We start from the raw sequence: 20,933 nt of genomic DNA, 5'->3' as shown, positions 1-20,933 counted from the left end.
AGCAAGCTAAGCACAGAGGCTAAGCAGGAGGTCAATGATGGACCATAGAATTGGGCAATGGAGGGCAGGAGGAGTGGACTGGTACATCATGCTAAATGGAGGGCAGTGGCAGCACATCTGACCATGCATAGCAGGAGGGTGGAGGCTAGTCCATGGATTCAGACAACAGAGGATAGGGAGGAGGTGGATGGGGCAGCAAGCTAACTGTTCAGAGAAGGTGGGTATTAGGAACTTTATTGTTTTTAAAATGTGTGTCTGTGCGAACTACTTAAAATATGAACAAGTATGCAGCATAATCTCACTTTTATTCAGGAAGAAGAGGACGTTTGTGACTGTGACTCAGGGCTCACTTGGCAGAAACACCCCCTGACCCTCCACCCCATCACAAAATGTAATGGCCGTGAAAAGGGTAGGTGGACGCAGTGTTATATAGAACATAGTCCTGAGAGCACGATTGAAAATTAAAACTAGATATAGTATATGGTATAAACCATGCTCCAAAAAGTGTGATATAAGATGAACCGGGGCATGAAATATAATATGCAATACATTGTGCGCAATGACAGATTCATTGGAGAGCGCGAGATAGCACAGGCCCTAGCGAGTGCTATGCGATATGCGCCTTGGAGTGTAATATGCACAGGGCAGTGTTGTGTAACCTAACTAGTCTCTAAAGTTGTAATATAAAATATGTGCTGGGGAGTGCAACGTTGCATATGCACTGTGACAAAGATATGGATCCCAGATTGTAATATGTATGGCATAGCGCTGTGCGTTATAACATAGGCATCGAGGAAGGCACGTTAGATGGGGCAATATAACCCGTGCGAAGACATTTGTGGCATGACATATTCACGGGCTGATGTTACAGTGCACATGGGCTAGAGAGTGTCATAGCATACGCACTAGCTGGTGGAATACAACACAGAGGTGTGAGGCACTCGGCGGGCACTGGTGGGTGTAACACAGCATTGGGCTCAGCCCGGAGCACGCTGTGACTCTCAAGTGAGGTTCGTCTCCTTTCCAGAGAGTAAAATAAAAAGTATTACACATCCGGCGGTGGATGTGTATTTTATTAACCGTGAGGGGGGTTTCTTGCATAGTTTGGTCGAATTTTTGTCGAATCCCCTTTGAATGGCTTGGTGTGCGTGTATATTAAATGTGCTCGTCAATAGCTACTCATGTTTGTATAAATAAATGACAAGGGTGTCTACTTGGAGAGTACCCACCGGGTGCCGGGATTAGGCACGGTAGGGCGTCAGACAAGTCAGAGCTTCACTAGCGGTGTAAATACATTCCATGTGGATTCATTCTATGCATAGTCGCCTTTTAATGAATATCACGCAAATCGTCATGGTGATAGGTACATACGGTTTGTCCAGCATGTCTTTTTTTTTTTTAAACCGTTTATTACAGAATCCAAAAGATATACAAAGATGGGCCTACAACCTTCAGGCCGGCCGCTAGCAGACAGAAAGAGCATATAATACAAACAGTAGAACACACGCTGCGGCAGAAGGGAGATCACAGGAGTTGAAAGAAGCGTTGGCAGCCACATCATCCGGACCCCACACAACGGTTTCATTTTTATATAAATAACGAAGAAAACAAGTCCACAAGGCAATCCACAATCGGAAACAATAGCATGTGCTCCCTTGGGGGAACCCTACCGGTCCACAGGAATATCAAGGGGGGGGATAGGTCGGGACGGAGACAAAGTGAACTCAAGCCCAGAACCAGGAGGACAAGCAGGCTAAGGAGACGGGGCCGGTGACGGATCAGGCATCAGCGGAGGGAGAAAGGTTCCCCCACGGTAGGCGTTCCAGGGGCCCCACACTTTCACCCATTTCCCAGGCTTACCTCTCGCAACATACACCACCTTTTCCCGAAACATACACCAATCCATGTTGTCCTTCCACGCCGAGACAGTCGGTGACCTCTGGGAACCCCACAATTGCGCAATATCACGCTTGGCCACCATATATCCCAGAGTCACCCACCACGTCTGCGGCACTGAGTAGTCGGTTGGCTCCCACACATTCAGGAGACATCTCCTCGCCTCGGGCAGCAGCGGCACATGCGTAACTGCCTGCAAGACCTCGTGCACACCACGCCAGAATCGCGCCACCTCCGGGCATTCCCACAATATATGGAGAAAGGTCCCCAAAGAACCACACCCACGCTTACACAACCCGTCCACAGCATAACCCATACGCATCAGACTCGGCCCCGTAACATAGACCCTATGGAGTATCTTGAGCTGGACGAAGCGAAGGCGAGCCGGTATGGCCACCTCTTTCGGGGAGGCCACCGCAGACACCCAGTCCTCGTCATCCAGCTCCAATCCATCAGCCCCCCACGCCTCCCGAAGGCCAGTCAGCAGTCCCGAACGGTCATTGATGAGTTTTTTGTAAATTAATGAAATCGTGGCGTCCGGTACATGCCCATCTAGCACTCTATCCTCCAGAGGGGAGTACTCCGGGATGGAGGCAACGTCCGGGAATACGGAGCACAACGCATGACGGATCTGGATATATCGAAAGTACTCCCTGTCCTGCAACTGGAATTCCGTCTGCAGCGCATCGAACGTTTTGAATCCCCCCCTCGTCCAGAGATCGCCCACCCTGCTGATGCCTATCATGTCCCACTTCTCAAAGCCCTTCGAGGTCCACAGGGAGCCCAGCCGCTCAGATGCGTATAGTGGCGTCGCCCGGGTCAAACGATCCTTCCACCCCATCGCCAAGTTAGCCGCGTGCCACACTCGCACCATGACCTGCGTGGGGCCCGTCAGACGTGCGTCGAGCGAGCTAGAATAAAGCGCCCGATTATAGTCGCCGCCCGGCAGTAACATTTTATCAATCTCAAAGGCCGGGTTTAGAGCGGGCCCGTAAAGGCCGTGATTTATCGCAGCCAGCTGGGAGGCCCAGTAATATCGCTTGATGTCTGGGAGGGCAACCCCCCCGTCGTACCACGGGAGCGTCAGCTTCGCCAGGGCGATACGCGGCCTACCCTCCCAGAACAGGCGGCGCTGCAAACTCTCCACCTCGCAAAAGTAGCGCTCCGGGACAACGTCCATTGTGTTCTGTAAGGCGTACAGGAAACGTGGCAGCGACATCATCTTAAACAATGCCGCCCGGCCGAGCGGCGAGAGCGGCAAGCGCCTCCAACGCGCGACGTCATCCTTCAGGCGCTGGAGGGGGGGAAGCAAGTTCTGTTTATACCGGGCCTCCGCGTCCAGGGTAATGAAGATACCCAGGTACCTAAATCCCCGCGGGGCAATCTGGATAGGACAACCCCGCGGAAGGATAGGAGCCTCCCCAGAGAGGACATACACACAAGATTTAGCCCAATTGATGACTAGGCCGGAGTTGAGGCCAAATGAGTGCAATACATCAACCAGCACTATCAGCGATTTACGCGGGGAAGCCAGGTACAAAAGAATATCATCAGCGTAAAGAGATACGCGGTCCTCATACTCGGGGGTCCATCGGAGACCACGGATAGAAGGATGCCACCGCAGCCACTCCGCCAGGGGCTCCAAGGCAAGCGCAAAGAGGAGCGGCGATAACGGGCAGCCCTGCCGCGTGCCCCTGCCCAGCTCAAACGGAGCCGACACTCTACCGTTTACAGCCACCTGCGCCAGCGGTCCTGAATACAACAATTTCACCCAACCGATGAATCCCGGGCCAAACCCAAACTTCACCAGCGTCGCCCAAATATATGGCCACTCAAGTGTGTCAAACGCCATAGTGGCGTCCAGGGACGCCAAAATGGCCGGCTCCCGTATGAACGGGACACGCGTGAGCACCCCATGCAAGCGCCGCAGGTTGAGCGCAGTGTTGCGATGAGGGATAAAACCGGATTGATCCTGGTGAATCAGATCGCACACCACGCCAACCAGCCGATTGGCCAACACCTTGGCGAGAATTTTGGGTTCCGCATTCAGCAGCGAAATGGGCCTGTAGGACGTGACCCGGTCCCGCGGCCTCCCCTCCTTGTGAATAACCACGATAGTAGCCAGACGCTGGTCTAGCGGGAGGGAACCCGCCGAACGGGCCGCGAGGAACATAGCACGGAGATGCGGCGCCAGCGTATCCGGTCGCAGCTTGTACAATTCGATAGGAAGACCATTAGGACCCATGGCCTTGCCGGAAGCGACCGAACGTATGGCGAGGGCAATTTCCTCAGATGTTGGGGCGGCGTCCAACGACACCCTGTCCTCCTCTGAAAGGGAAGGCAGCGCGATATCCCTGAGCAGGGCATGGGAATCATCTTCCGAGCGGGAGGACACCGGGGAATACACCCCACGGAAATATTCTGCAAAGCAATCAACAATTTCTTCCGGTTCAGTGACACACACACCATCCAGTTTCTCAATCGACGGGACAACTCGACTCGCTCTCTCCTTTTTATCCAGCCACGCAATCAGTTTCCCAGCCTTATCACCCACATCATACAGTCTCCCCTGTTGCTCTCTACTAAGGCCCCTGGCCGCCTCCGTGACGAGGGCCTTATAGGCCGCCTGCTTGAGTCGGAGAAGATGTAGTTTGTCATCCGTCACCCCACACTCCAGGTCACCCTCCAACTCGGTTATCTCAGTTTCAATACGGCTCACCTCCTCCCGCTCGCACTTCCGGGAATGGGAAATAAGGGACAGGGCCTCCCCCCGGAGTACCGTCTTGAAAGCCTCCCACAGGGAGACCGCCGATGACACTGACCCCACATTATCGTCAAAATATCGCTTAAGGGATTTAACCAACTCTGCGCGAATGGTGGGGTCACGCAGGTACCAGGGATTAATCGGGACCACCCTACCCTCCCCCCTCGGGAGAATGTCGAAGTGCAACAGGAGCGGGGAGTGGTCTGAAATACCCCGCGCCAAATGGCGCACCTCCCCGATCCTCCCCGCATGCGCCGCCAGCACCAGGACATAATCTAGCCTTGAGAGACTGCCATGGGCCCCGGAATGAAAGGAATACTGTTTCTGCGTAGGGTGTTTCAAACGCCAACAATCCACCAACCCCAAAGTATCCAAGAGGCCAGATAACCACACCTGGGCACGGGGGAGATCCCTAGGGGGGTAACGGTCCTCAGTTCCGGAAACCACCGCGTTGAAATCCCCCCCAACCACTAGAATCCCCTCCGGAAGGCCAAGGAGGAGGCGCCCCAGATCCGCAAAAGTAGTCGTTTGCAACCCTGGCGGGACATAGACAGAAACAAAAACAATCACTCTACCCTTCATTCTACCCACCAGAACCGTATAACGTCCCCTGTCATCATGGAGCACCTCATCAACTTCCAATGGGAGCGAGGTTTTAGCCATGATGCCCACACCCCTGGAACCAGACGTGAAGCCCGAATGGGCCAGAAGGCGGTAGCCCCGTCGATTCATAGCACAAAAGGAGTTACCAATGAGGTGCGTCTCCTGCAGAAAGACTATATCAGGTGAAATTCGTTTCAGAAACTGCAGGACCACACCCCGTTTTATCCTGTCCCCCAGTCCATTAACATTCCAGGACAAAAGACTCAGTCCCCTACCCCCCATCATAACCGAAAGCGATCAATCGTCTCCCAGAGAGCACTTTAGGAGTAACACAACAATACTTTTGCCTTGTGGTACAAATGAACAATACCCCACCCCAACCCAACCGCCCCAACAAAACTCCCCCCTCCCTGCACCCCTGCATGAGCCCAGACAGCCCCCCCAACTTGCAGTGTGCCTGTCGCCCCTATATAAGTGGAACTAGCTAGACCCCCTAGAGGAGGAAAGAGCACCCCCTCAAGACCCCGCACAGCCTCCAAATGAGGGGAGACGAGTACAACAAACAAAGGACCCTAAGCTTGGCCGAAAGTGGCCGCGTCATCCGGAGTGAGCCCCGGCATCAGTACCTCAGACCCGGTCCGGTGGGCAATCTCCTCCCGCAGCCCCCCCCCCGCCATCCCGATCATGACCCCCAGACAAAGTGTCCAGCCAGTCCCCAGCCATTTCAGGACGGTCAAAAAAGTGAGTGCGACCATCCACCTCCACCCGCAGCCTGGCCGGGAAGAGCATGGCGTATTTTAAGTTCATGCCTCGAAGCCGCCGCTTGACGCCCAGGAAACTCAGTCTCTGCTTCTGGACCGCTTGGGTGAAGTCAGGATAAAAGTTCACCTCCATGTTCTCCAGCTTAATCGGCCCTTGCAGTCTGGAAGCTTGCAAAATCGCATCCCTGTCCCGAAAGTTAAAGATACGGGCAATAAGAGGCCGCGGAGGGGCTCCAACCTTCGGTCTGCCCCCGGGAACTCTATGGGCCCTCTCCACGGCAAAGAATTTACTCAGCCCTCGAGGCTGGAGATGGGTAGTGATCAGGTCCTCCACGAAGAGATCCGCCGCCGACTCCTCCCATCCCTCGGGCACTCCGATGATGCGGATATTATTCCTCCGGGCCCGGCTCTCGGAGTCCTCCAGGCGCCGATCCATGAGCGCACTCGCCTGACGGAGCCTGTGCACCTCCGTTTGAAGGGCCGCCACCTCAGTCGTGAGGCCCGACGCGGTGTGGGCCAAAGAGTCGACCCGGTCGTTAGTCTTAGAGAGATCAGCTCTCACAAGGTTGACATCAATGAGGACCGCGTCGATTTTGTGCGCTAAAGTGTCGAACTGCTGGCCCACCGAGGCCTTCATCTCAGCAATGGCGCTCATGACGTCTTGCAAAGACAGATCCGTGGGCAAGTCCGGGGCATCCGGGGGGCACTCAGAGGACTTGTGCGATCCGCCGGGAGACCCCTTCGGGAGGGTGTAGCGGTCCATGATGTTGGCCTGATGTGCGGCGCCACGCCGGGTTGACTTGGCCTTCAACCGTTCCCCATCCTGCTTCGTGGCCATCGTCGCGGGTCTCACACCCGCACCCGTCACGCATTGAAAAGCAAGCAATCAAGGCCACGAGCTCCGGGGGGCCACCCCAGGACAGCAGAGCGGGCCACAGCAGGCAGGCAGGCAGGGTCTCCCAGCGAGGCCACCCCAACACAAAGAGCGCCGTGATCCCACTGGCGAAATCGGCCAGGGGGCGCGAAAGTGAAAGTGAAAGTGTGGGGTACGCGACTCGCCAGGCCCAGCCCGCCGTTGTTGTTCACTTTGCCACTGGGTCGCCCCCAAACGCGAATCCGGGGTCAGGAGAGAAGTAGGCCGCAAACTTCAATCGGTGCTCACTCCGGCACCCGAGGTCCGATTCGAAAACGGGAAACGGGTACCACCTCGGCTCAGGCTCACCGACACAGACCCCTCAACCGATGCAGGATGAAGACAGGATAAACGTAGGAGGTTGCAGAGGTCCTCGGGAGCCTCGCACCTACGCGGCCATCTTGGTTGCGCGCTAGGCTCCTCCTGTCCAGCATGTCTTAGGTGTTTCTATAACTATATATTTTTTTTAAATAACAAAAAGCAAAGGCCGGCCCCGGGGGATGGGGTCCCTGGGGCCAGAAGTGGCCTGAGGAGGGGGGCAACACAGCCCCCTCCTAAAGAATTAAAAAAAGGCCATGACCCGGGGATTGGGGTCCCCGGGGCCGATTAAGGCCTTGGGAGGGCCAAATTAATTTTTTTCAACAAAAACAATTAGGGTGCAGGCCCTGGGGGATAGGGTCCCCAGGGCCAGTAAATTATAAAAAGAAGGGGGGCCACACAGCCCTCCTTCTTAAAAAAATAAAATAAATAAAAGACCAGCATCACGCCGGAGGCCACTCCCCCTCCTTGCAGCACTCTGCAAACGCGCCCCCTGGCCAGTTGTAAGTTGGGGAATTAATTCCCCTTCAATACTGAGGGTCCCTGAGGGCCAACTAGCCCAACAGGTATCTCCAGTATGCGCCAGGGAGCTGCGTTGCAGACAGGTGTTCTGAGGCCATGCCCCTTTTTACACCTCTATGTAACGCAGCTCTGTGGCGCTTACTGGAGGGACCTATGGGCTAGTTTGACCCTAGGGACCCTTAGGATTGAAGGGGACTTAATCTCTCAATTTAGAACGGCCACAGGGCGCGTTTACACAGTGGTGAAGGGAGGGGACAGGGCCTGAGGTGACGTGTGCAAACATGCCCTGTGGCGCGTTTTAAGTTGGGGAAATAATTCCCTTTCAATCCTGAGGGACCCTGGGGGCCAACTAGCCCACCAGGTGCTTCCATTAAGCGCCACTGCTCTGCGTTGCAGAGAGGTGGTGCAGGCCGTGCCCCTTTTTACACCTCTCTGCAATGGCGCTTACTGGACGTACCTAGTGGGCTATTTTGCCCCTAGGGATCCTCAGGATTCAAGGGGACTTAATCTCCCAACTTAAAAAACGGCCACAGGGCATGTTTACACATTGGGGAAGGGAGGGTACGGGACCTAAGGTGACATGTGCAAACACGCCCTATGGTGCGTTTTAAGTTGGGGAAATAATTCCCCTTCAATCCTGAGGGCCCCTGGGGGCTAACTAGCCCACCAGCTGCTTCCAGTAAGCGCCACTGAGCTGCGTTGCAGAGAGGTGGTCCACACCATGCCACTTTTTACACTTCTCTGCAACGCAGCTCTATGGCACTTACTGGAGGTACCTAGTGGGCTAGTTGGACCCTAGGGACCCTCAGGATTCAAATGAACTTAATCTCCCAACTAAAAACGGCCACAGGGCGTGTTTACACAGTGGTGAAGGGAGGGGACAGGGCCTGAGTTAACGTGTGCAAACAAGCCCTTTGGCGCGTTTTAAGTTGGGGAAATAATTCCCCTTCAATCCTGAGGGACCCTGGGGCCAACTAGCCCACCAGGTGCTTCCAGTAAGTGCCACTGCGCTGCATTGCAGAGAGGTGGTCTATGCCGTGCCCCTTTTTACATCTCTCTGCCACGCAGCTCTGTGGCGCTTACTGGAGGTACCTAGTGGTCTAGTTGGAACCTAGGGACCCTTAGGATTCAAGGGGACTTAATCTCCCAACTAAAAACGGCCACAGGGCGTGTTTACACAGTGGTGAAGGGAGGGGACAGGGCCTGAGTTAACGTGTGCAAACAAGCCCTTTGGCGCGTTTTAAGTTGGGGAAATAATTCCCCTTCAATCCTGAGGGACCCTGGGGCCAACTAGCCCACCAGGTGCTTCCAGTAAGTGCCACTGCGCTGCATTGCAGAGAGGTGGTCTATGCCGTGCCCCTTTTTACATCTCTCTGCCACGCAGCTCTGTGGCGCTTACTGGAGGTACCTAGTGGTCTAGTTGGAACCTAGGGACCCTTAGGATTCAAGGGGACTTAATCTCCCAACTTAAAACGGCCACAGGGCATGTTTACACCGTGGGGAAGTGAGGGGACGGGGCTTGAGGTGACGTGTGCAAACACGCCCTGTGGCACGTTTTAAGAGGTAGTTTTAATCCCCTGCCCTATTATATACTAGGGGCTTACAGAGGAGGTCATGCTGATCACAGGGGGACCCCAACACATAGTGTTCCCTAGTGTATGTAGGTGTTTTCACTGTATTCTGAGTGTCTTTTAACATAGCACTGGCTCTAGGACTGGTTAGTCAGACTCAGTTACCTCCAGTATCCGTCTGAAAAAGTTGAGGGTACAGGATGATTTTGCAACAAGGCTTCTTTCTGCTCTTCTGTTTGTTCTTTCTGCATGTTATCCTTCTTCCTGCACTTTTCTTCGTCTTTGAGGACTTCTGTTGCTTCTTTCTGCATTTCTTTTTCTTCTTTCTGTGCGTTTTTTTTCTTTCTTCACATGTCCTATCTCTGTAGGCATAGTTAGAATTTATCATTTAAAAAACCTTTGAAATTCACTGAAAAAACGATAGGTTTCAGGCACGTTATAGTTAGGAATTAGCATTTAAAAAATCTTAGAAATTCACTGAAGAAACCATAGGTTTCAGGGGCGTTATAGTTAGCTGGACTTTTCACTCGTATAAAACCATTGAAATTCCCTCGTTATAGTTTGTTCAGCTAACTATAACTCGCGCGCCCGCAATGCACTGCTGATGATATCACATATTACATCACTCATGACATGGTCAGTGACATCACTCATGACATCACTGATGACATCTCAAATGACATCACTGATGACATCATCCTTGTGATAGAGTGGCAGACCTCCTCTCCCCCTAATATAACCTTTGATACACACATTCAAAAATAGAAACTACAATTTTCAAAACAATTGACATACCAATATCAGTTACAAGAACCTATTCAGTAATTCTAAGATCTACATACACAACCACTCATTCACCAACAGTCCTATACTGTCACTCATACATGTACTCACTCATCATATGTACTCATACACCTATACATCCTGTTACACAACACCACTCATCCATAGAGTTACTCACACACATAGTCACTCATGCTAATAAAATATCAAACATCCATTTACTTGCATATACAGTTATACACACACCACCACACTTACTTCTACAGAAACTTACACATACTTAGTCTTTTAAACAATCACTTATATAAACACATACTTATTCATACAGGAACTCTTTCAATGTCTCACTCTCACATATACTCACTTATATACACCAATAGTCACATATACTAGTTTAAAACATATGTAGTTACTCATAAAGACACTATTGAGACAGTCATTCACTCACTAACATACCCATGCACACACTCATCCACCCATACAGTCCTGCACACATGCTGTCTTCACCACATACAAACAGTGAGTCACTCATTCATTCAACTATGCACTATGTAATACCCCCCACCGAACCATACAGACACTCAGACACTCATACTGATACTCAAAAAACCAACTAATAACCTATGTAGACATTCATGTAGCTACTCACCAACCCATGCAGCCACTTATACACAAAGTGAGAGACTGATACAGATATTGACATATTTAAACATTACTCACTAAGCCATGTATTCACTAAGATACACTTAATCAGTCAGTTATACAATCAATTTTTCAAAAACAAATCATCCATTTAGACACTTATATACCCATTTATTCTTCCATCGACCTTGAGATATACATATATAAAACATATGCAATTTTCAGAAAAACACACATTCACTGGATGATGTCATCAATGATGTCATCAGTGATGTTATTTGAGATGTCATCTTTGATGTCATGAGTGATGTCACTGACCATGTCATGAGTGATGTAATATGTGACGTCATCAGCAGTGCATTGCGGGCACGCGAGTTATAGTTAGCTGAACTAACTATAACGGGGGAATTTCAATGGTTTTATACGAGTGAAAAGTCCAGCTAACTATAACGCCCCTGAAACCTATGGTTTCTTCAGTGAATATATATATATATATAGGGAGCCGAAACGTTATGGCCGTCGCTCTGGGTAATAAATGAAACCAGCACCAATTCCAGGCTCGTGTCCTTACTTCTTTGGCAGTTGAAGGACTTTCAAGGCTGATGGGAGTAGTCTTCTTGATATATATATATATATATATATATATATAAACATATGTGATCAAGGCTCTCTGGAGCCGAAATACGTAATGGCTGTTACCGAAGAGCCAGCGGCAGTGGAGTGCTCGAGATATATATATATATTTATATATAATATATTTTATTTTTATATTTATGTTACAGGTGTATGTATATATATATGTATTTATAATTTTTATTATGTTTCTAACATTTTATAATTTAATAAAATAATTATTTATCAATATTATTAAGTATATATATATGTGTGTTTAATAATTGTTATATATGTATGTTTAATTGTTTTCATATTACATTCATTATTTCAATTTGTTTTTTAAAGTTAATAATTCTAACTTTTGGGTCTATTAGGCTGGCGGTTGGAAAATCTCCCCGACCGCCATTGTAGCGGGAAAAGACTGCCCGCAAGGACTGCGGCATAACCGCCGGTCCAATTAGGATGCTCCGCAGTCGAAATCCGACCGCAGCGGTTGGATTCTGGCGATTAACATTCCGGCGGTCGCTGCTGCCAGCAGCACTGCCGCGATGTTAAAAAGAGCATGTCCTGCATATCCCTGCACTGCGTGGCAGGCACTGCACAGTGCCTTCCACCTGGTACAGTGACATGTAGGGGGGAATGGGTACCCCCATCCACCCACACCCCCCAACACATTGGGGGCCCGCAATGGGCCCCCAGAACATGTCTCCGCATACCTTTCCATGGTGGTTCCACCGCAGCGGAAAGGCTGGCTACCGCTGGCATCATAATCATGCCGGCGGTGCTTGGCCCTGATGCAACAATTGTAGCGGTCCAGCTCCACCCACCAGGCAAGCGGGCGAACTGCCGGAAAAGTGGCGGCAGAAAATCACACCGCGGCAGTCACCACCGCGATGCTAATCGGACCGGCAATTTTCCGGGTTTCGATGGCAGACGGATGGCCACCATCCTAATAGACCCCTATGTTTTTATTAATTATAGATACTATTTAATTTATTTTAGATTACTTTCAAGACATTTTTTTAAAAAACGATAATTTGAACAACAATATTTTAAACAACGATATTTTGGTTTCGATATTTTTGTACTTACCTTTTTAGAGATAGGATGTCAATATTCTTGACATCGATATTCTGTACATGATATTTGTGTACCTCGATATTCCTGTTGTCGATATTCTGTCAGTGATCCCTTGTACCTAGGACAAATACATGGACTCCCAAGGTCACAAGGATGACCTCCTGTTTGGGCTACAGGGTCACAACATGATTCAAGAGGCCCTTTTCCTGCATTTCCAGCTGACTAGTTCCAACTGGACCTACCCTAGACCATGCAAGTGGTCCATGCAGGAGTGAGCCTTAACCCTAAGTGCTGTTCTCAAGGTCCTGGACCCTTAGCTGGTGCTAAAGGGTACTGCTAATAAATCCAGAAATATTTGCCAACTTTTTGCTCCGAAAACTGACAGGGGGCTGGGACCAACCTGCCAGACTATCTGATGGACTTGCAACCCACTGGGCCAAAGATTCAAGTTGCTCTGCTATTTTCTTCTCTGTAGCAGGGACTCTAAGTCAGCCATACCTTGTGGAGAAGGCATCTGGCACCTGGAGCCCTCTTCATTTACTGCCAGCAGTCTTGTCTCACTGGAAGAGTCCAAGCTCCAAAAAAGTGACTGTGCCGAAAGATATAAATCTTCACTGGGTAGAGATGAGAAAAGTGTCCTTCTCTGGGTGGAAAATCCACATTTCTCCCACTCAGAGCTTCCCCACCAAATGTCAACAGTTTCAGCAAGACCTTGTCCATCAGCTATCCATTGACATGGAGCCCTCTTTGGCCACAGCCTTCTGCCTTGTCCCACTGAGGATTTTTGACTTCCAACCAGTGGTTGCGGTCTGACCTCCACCACACTGCTGGACCGCCCGCAGTATTTGGACAGTGGTCAGACCGCCACAAAACCACAGGCTCCACCAGGATCAAGAATCCCGCTAAGCCGGCGGTCTTTCACTGGCAGGAATATGCTGGTGGTGCTGCAGCCAGCACCGCCGAGCATATTCAGAGTTGCCTTTTCATGGCAGTGAATTAACCATAAAAAGGGTGGCAGAATGGCAACAAAAGGGGCACTAACAGGGCCTACTGCCAAATCTTGGGCCTTGGGTGCATGCAGGGGGATTTGCACCCTGCCTTTCTGCACGGTGTGGCATATATGCCACACCATGCAGGAAGGTGCAGGAAGGAGCTCTGACTATGGCGTTCTGCATGATAGGCTCTTTTTATGAGCCTAGCAGACGGCCACCCTCAGACCACCCACCAGACCAGGATTTATCTCCTAATCTGGCAGGTGGTCACACCATGCTTTTGGCTGTTGCACCGTCCACTGTGGGACCAACTAAGTCTTAATAAGGTCCTTTTTCGGACCCATGCTCTATCGCGGTCTGCCTTAACTTTTGGCTTTGCTCTGGTCAAGCACAATTAGATGAGCACAGTTGGCACTTAATGTTTTTGGCACTGTTCTGAAACTTCCATTTTAAAAATTCATACCTCCAATTCTACTTAGTAGATTTTATGCATTTTGGTGCCATTTTATTTATAAAAATTTACTATATTTTTCTAAATTGTTTTAGGATTTTTTTCTTGTGTTGTGTTTTGACTTTAATTCTGTTTGATTATTGTATAAATACCTTTCATATTGTCTCTAAGTTAAGCCTGCCTGCTCTTTGCCATGGCTACCAGGGTATTTGAGCTGAGGTAATATTAGTGACTTTAGTGGTTATGGTTATTTGTGGTGGGTACTCGCCCTCCCCCACAACGAATACCCACATTTCTTACCCATGTGCTATTTTGTACTTATTTTAAAACTGTATTAATCAGCTTCACAAGTGCTCAGAAGATATGTGTCAATTTCTTCAGATGTGGGAAAAATCTTGCCTCCTGATTCCACACCTTCAGTATCTTTTGTAGGTATTTTTGTGGGGCCACTGCCTTTAAAAAATAACTCAAATTCTTTCTGTTTAAAAGACACTTTGGTTAGAACTATGATTGGCCTTACACTAGGAAGTCTCTTGAACTAGACCCTCTGACTTTAACTTATTTTCGTGGTTGGTTATTTTCAATTTGTTCAAACCTGTTTTTTTCTAAAGTGCCCTAATACTCCTGACCTTTGTTCATGCTATATATAGCTGCAAATAAATAAAACATAAAAAGTAAATGAACAATTTTCTCATTTACTGATAGCTTTATTGTTGGTGAGAGCTTGAGTAATTAAGTGATTGTGACACAAGCTTGAAATCGCTTTGATATTCTTGGATTTTACGTGTATTATTCATTAATCTGGCAGCATGTTGTTGCCATAGAGGTGCTATTTCGTGAGTGTATTGAATCAGATTTGTTTGGCATTGTTGATGCAATAAAAATGAAAAAAAACTAAACGAAAAAAACTTGTAATGTTTTAGGGTTAATTTGTTTCCAAATAAACATAATTCTTTGGTTAATTAAACATATCAACTAAAACAAAAATACACTATAGACAAGATACTGAATTCTCAAGTTCACGTTTAATTTCCTCGAGTTTTCTACACAGCAGTGTATTGTATGTCAAAACCCTTGTACACTAGAGGCCGGATACAGCAGACAATGTTTGCGACTGAAACTTTTTTGTTTTGTCTAGAGAGCTTTACTTTGTAACTAAAAAGGTCAGAAAACAGTCACTTCAGTGGTCTGTGAGCTGTTATGATGTAGGTATAATATCTGTTGTTGTTTTTTGTTGACAGAGAGCCTATACCTCTAAGCTCATATGTCCAATGAACAATGATAGGAGGAGGCTAAGAGTTCAGTTCATTGCCTTTAACTTAAATGACTAAGGGGCATATTAGCAACAACTTGCAATTATTATCGCAAACCACGCTTAGCGTGATTTTTTTTATCACCTATCGCTGGATTCTATCGAGGAGAGAACGCAGTATTACCAACGTTTATCTCCACGGCGATAAAAATCCAGCGATAGCGGCGAATCCCATCTTCAACGTGAAATTTCTAGCGATAAAAATCCTATCGCTAAGGAAAATCTCGCTAATAGACAAGTGGGGACTTGGCCGTAGACTTCACCTCCTATTGACTATTATGGCTAAGTCAGGTTTTTACCAGGTGTAAAATCCTGGCGCTGATCACGGTTAGCGCGTGTTTTTTTATCGCGCCGCGGGTATAGCTAATAGGCGATAGCTGTGTTAGCGACTGCTTTCAGTCGCTACCAGTTTGGGTACTCCCACTTTGCATGTCATTAGCGATAAATATCATTGACATGGAAAGTGGGCCTCAAACCAGTCGCTATCGCCTGGAAGCTGTCACTAACTGCTGTTAGCGACAGCTTGGTAATTGGGCGATAAAAAAATCGCCGCTTTATCGACGAAAAGTGCCGATAAAGCGGCAATCTGGCCCTTGCAAATATGCCCCTAATTTCCTTCTAATCACGTACTATTATACTTCAAGTGTGTTCTTGTGTATCACTTAACTTTGCCACACTCCGAGGCTGTACATTTATAATACATACTCTCGTCAGTCAGAGACAAGATGAGAATGCACATGCCAGAGCAAGTTCTTTGAACGTGTTAAAATTAAAATTGTAAATGTTCAAGGCAAAAAATGTACATCCCTAAGAATGCAGCCACCTACAATCTATTGCCAGTGATGATACTTCAGATGAAGCTGTACATATTGAAATCATGTTTTCAACATTTTTATCAGATAATTTTCAAGATTATAGCTATAATTTAGGTTAATGTGTGTCAGAAAATGCACCTTTTTACATGGTCACCTCCCTTTTTGCTACACTGTATTGTTTTTGGAGTCTGAAAACGAGGACACTGATGTCCAGTGCCCATTGCATTTTCTCTGACCCCCCAAAATATGTCAAAATTGCATAAACTTCTAATTGGAATACTAACATTACCTATAAGTCCCTAGTATCTGCTACAAAGTATACCCATGGCCTGTAATTTAAATATAACAAGTAGACTGCAGCATACATTGTGCCACCACTAGATTGACAGTGCAAAACATTTAGCATGGCTGTGCAGTTTTAAAGCTGCTGTTTTGTCCTATCAATATAACCTGTCTTGACTTGACTAAGCTCTCCATTTGAATATTAGTAAGTCAGCCCTAAGTAGGCCTTAATGCCCCAATATGGCAGGGTGTATGGTATTTAAAAGTAAAGCATGTAAAATTATAATGAAAAATATGTCCTTAGAGTGGCAAGGTCCCAAAAGCTATTTTCACCCTAGCTATTTCATAGGAAAGCATTGTCATATAATATTAAAATTATATAATGGTATATCCACTTATGGAGTCCATACAAAGTCATTTGCGGAGTTTTACAATATTTATTACAAGCCCAGTTCCCTGCAGAAGTGTGATTTGTGCTAAATATTTTACAAAAGGTACTCTTTAAAAAGTCCCCTTTTGCATTCTTAAAGTCATTAGAAGCCTATTTGCATGTTTAACCAACTGTCATATAGGAGCTGAATTGCTACTTGGATTATGTGTGAACTTGCTCCCAGAGCTGAGACAAAGACCTTAGTTGTGGGGAACTGTTTTGTTCCTCTGACAAACTGCCCATCTGGGGAGTGACCTTAATTAACTTCAAAAAGGCATACCCTGTCAAGGGCAAATGTAGGATAAAATCTGGGCCTTCCCCTTCCTTTGTCCCTCTAGTCAGCCGGGCACCAAATCCATTTCCCTGGCTATGCCTCCTGAGAGGGCACATTATCTTAGCACAGAGGAAGAAAGGTTTTGCCATGTTGCATTTAGGTAGAAAGGGGCACTGTTGGGTTGTTTGCAGTAGGGCACACAGGAAGTGCTTCAATAGTGGGTAAGATTACTCCTGGGAACATTCTCCCTATTGGTAAGGGATAGGACAGGAAGTACCCTCACCCACAGGCTACTACTGTGCTTCTAGGTAGAAGAGCAACAGCACCTGCTGGTAAGACCCGTAAAGAGATCTGAAAGACTGTGTCTGCTCTCATTTGTAATCTGGATAATCTACATGGACACAACAAGGTGCTAAAATACCGGTTTGGTTACAGCTTTCACCTTTGCCCTTTTGAAGAAATCCGCGCACCAAAAAAGTGACTAAGTCCTAAGGTAGAAATCTTCACCGGGCAAAGGGTCCAAGAATATTCGGCCAGCAGGCTACCTTACTTGGGAGTGAATTCTAAATATCTCCTGCTCTGAGCCTTCTGCCAAAAAGTCACAAGCTTCAGCTGGGCCCCACCTGATAGTTATTCAGTCCATGGAGCTCATCACGACCACAACCTGCTGCCTTACCCCACTAAGAATGTTTGAGTTACATTTCAGATGCTACAACAGAAGGTAAAACTTCTGACCAGAATGAACCTGGTTTCCCTAGCCGACCTGCACTCTATTGAAGTTGGCCTTAAATCATGCCTTAAATTAGGGGTTCCCAAACTGTCTCCGTGGCACCCCGGTGCGCCACCAAAACCAGCCAGGGGTGCCACGGTCACATTTGCTGAGAAGAATCCATTAGGTCCTAATGGATTCTACTGAGCTAAGAAGGCTCTGACAGCACTGTGGGCGTACTTTATTAAACAGTGAAGTCATGCAGTGTAGTTCTTTACATCTAGCATAATATTTGTGACTAGGACAAAAAATATGTGTCGCTTTTCTCAATGGTGCTAATGTTATTTTATATTATTAATAATGTTTGAAGTAACTCCAATTCAGAAAATTCAGATGTTATTCACTACTTAAATGAGTGCACTGCAAAATGCACACCTATTCGAGAAAAAAACAAGAGTGCATTACTTTTTGTAACCAACTTTCCATTGTTTTTTCTCTGAGAGAGAATGGAACTCCAGAGTGACGAATTTGGCCCCTGGTGCGATTATGTTTATATTAATGCTAGTTCCCTTGCGGCCACAAGAGGGAACAGTGAGTCTTTGAGTAGCCAAAGAAAGAAAACTGAAATTTCAGGTTATCTAACATCACACATTAGCAAAGCATATAGTCCAATATTCTTGCCTTATGGGATTCGTAGTCTGTATTGATAATGATAAATCAGTTCTACAAGTACCAAACAGCAAATTAAAAATGGTAATGTGTACGCTTCAATTTGTGGTTTTATGAAGAAGACAGTTGGACATGCTCTGGGGAGTATTTCTCACTGGGCATCAAAACACTCAAATTAATGTGTCTTTGTGCAATGTAACTGAAGCTCGTGTAAAGCGCTCGAATACCTTCGGGTAGATTTTGCACTATATAAAATTGCCCAAAAAATAGTCACAGCCTATGCACGTTTTAATTTTGACTGCCATTCTAAGATTGATTAAATTGGTTCCACTGTGTAGTAGTAAGTAAACCATTATTAATGAGTGCCAAAAATCAATGCCTTTAATAATTATGTGATAGATAAATGGTTGAGTGTATATTTGTTACCATACATGCAATGATGGCAAGCCCCCAGCACCTGTTTACAGATAGGACACAACTTGGACAAAATACATTTTTGCCTTGTCAATGCTGTGAGGAATTTCTGGCTGGGGCCAGTAGAGGGAAAGAGTGCATCCAATCCACCTGCAGCCAATGACCAATAAGCCAAGGGAGTCGCGTGTCAGAAAAGTTTGGGAACCTCTGCCCTAAATCATGCCTGGGTTCCTATCAAGCACAATCATATGACCACAGTTGGCTCTTAATACTTAGGGGCCAATTATAATGGCGGGTGGATCGCCACCACCCACATGGCGGTGGCGATCCGCCTGTCAAAATCCACCACCCGCCTCCCATCCGCCACCCCGCCACATTATGATGGCGGGGGGGACCCCGGCGGACGGAAAGACCATCCGCCGGTTTTCCGCCGGTCGACTCGTCAACCGGGCGGAAAAAGGCATAACATGGAACTATCCATATTATGATAAGTGTGGGAATGAGCCTTTCCATGGCGGCAACGAAGGCTCGCGGTCTTTGCTGTTGAGGGCCTATAGCGGGCCCCCAGGGTGTTGGGGGGTGCACATGGGGTACCTATGGTACCCCCCTTCATTGCCATGCACTACATGGCAGGCACCACATGGTGCCTGCCATGTAGTGCATGGCAATGCTGTGCACAGTCCATTTACAGTGCGAGTGGGTCTGCAGCCGGCAGATCCACCCCCAATGTACAGGGGCCAGGATGTGCCCACCAGTGTGGCGGGCACATCCTCATTTACATGGTGGGACCGCCGCGATTTCGGCAGTCGGTCCCTGACTCCCTTACGGTGTCTGCCCGCCATCATAATGGAACACGCATCTTTAAAAATTCACATATTGGGTTACCCTTATTGGATTGTGGTCATTTTGGTTTCATTCTGTTGACATAATTAATACCTATTGTTATAAATTGAAGTGGCATTTTATTGTGATGTGTTTTTGACTTTTTACCTTTTTTGGTACTTCTAAATGCTTTACTAATTTTCTTAAGTTAAACCAGTCTGGTCTGTGCTATATCTACCAGGGGTTATGCCCAGGTTTAATTTCCTGAAAACTTTACTGAACCTAACAAGAATAATAATGCTATTACTTTTGGTGGACTACCATCCACCCCAACTAATAATTCACTTTCTAAAAGTGTGTATTTTTTTATTAAAGGGCAAAAGCAGAAAATATGTTTACAATATTATAGTGTTTGTGATCAGAAATAACAGATATCTGAGTAAATAAAGAGAATCCAGATCTTGGTGCTCTCCACGGAATGGTTATTGATATCTTAAATATTATACGTTGAATTATTGTCAGTATTGTTTGACCCTTAAATACATATATACATAATAGGGAAATACATGTGTGGGTGCTTGAGTATGGGCATTAATTATTGGAAATGTTTTCTCTTTCAGATTCCTGTCCCTGTGGCACAAATAAGCTCAACTAATCATCCAGTGAAAGTAGGAGTGTCAGATGCATTTGTGGTGGTGCACAGAATACAACAAATTCCTAGTATGTCAACAAACGTTTATAAATTCAGCATGGGTTTATGGATAATGAGGGAGAAGGGTATGAGAAATAATATGTTTTGCAAAGGAACTATTAAGCTTTATGAAAAAATCCATGTAGTTAACTCAAGATTTGTTTAATTTGAATATATATTTTATCTGTAGACCTTAATGTTGCAAAAATAGAAATAACAAAACATCTCATCCATGCCACAAACTAGAGCTTTAAAATATATATATATGTGTGTATATACAATGCTATTGCCATGTTGATAAACACAAAACTTTCCCCTTCTTCCATGCTGATTAATACAAATTGGTGTACACAAAAAACTGTAAATGAGATAATTTACTCCTAAATAACTTATTCCTTGAAGGGAAATAATAAATAGTGTGCACATTGACAATATTTGCTCTGTGGACCATGCAAGTTTGTTATGGGGTCAGAGTACATATGGTCTTTGTAGTTGTTGCCAGCCTCCACTTCACCCATTGTTGTGTGGTAAAAGAGGATCTTCATTATAGTAGGTTGGGTGAGATGTCCTCTGCAAGGAAATGGCTTTGTCTTTTGTGAAAACC

At 47.0% G+C, this 20,933-nt stretch overlaps 1 protein-coding gene across 1 annotated transcript in view; it reads left to right on the top strand.

Annotated features, from left to right (window-relative positions):
* The window catches only part of PLXDC2 (plexin domain containing 2), a 1,457,706-nt gene that overhangs the window by 1,143,560 nt on the left and 293,213 nt on the right, over positions 1 to 20,933 (top strand). The window contains exon 7 of the mRNA XM_085630822.1: positions 20,259 to 20,358. Within this exon, the coding sequence (XP_085486948.1) occupies positions 20,259 to 20,358 (100 nt within the window). The remainder of the gene's footprint in view (positions 1 to 20,258; positions 20,359 to 20,933) is intronic.

This window comes from Triturus cristatus, chromosome 10 (assembly GCF_964204655.1).
Source record: "Triturus cristatus chromosome 10, aTriCri1.1, whole genome shotgun sequence".
NCBI classification, from domain to species: Eukaryota; Metazoa; Chordata; class Amphibia; order Caudata; family Salamandridae; genus Triturus; species Triturus cristatus.
This window is presented reverse-complemented; position numbering and strand designations above follow the sequence as displayed.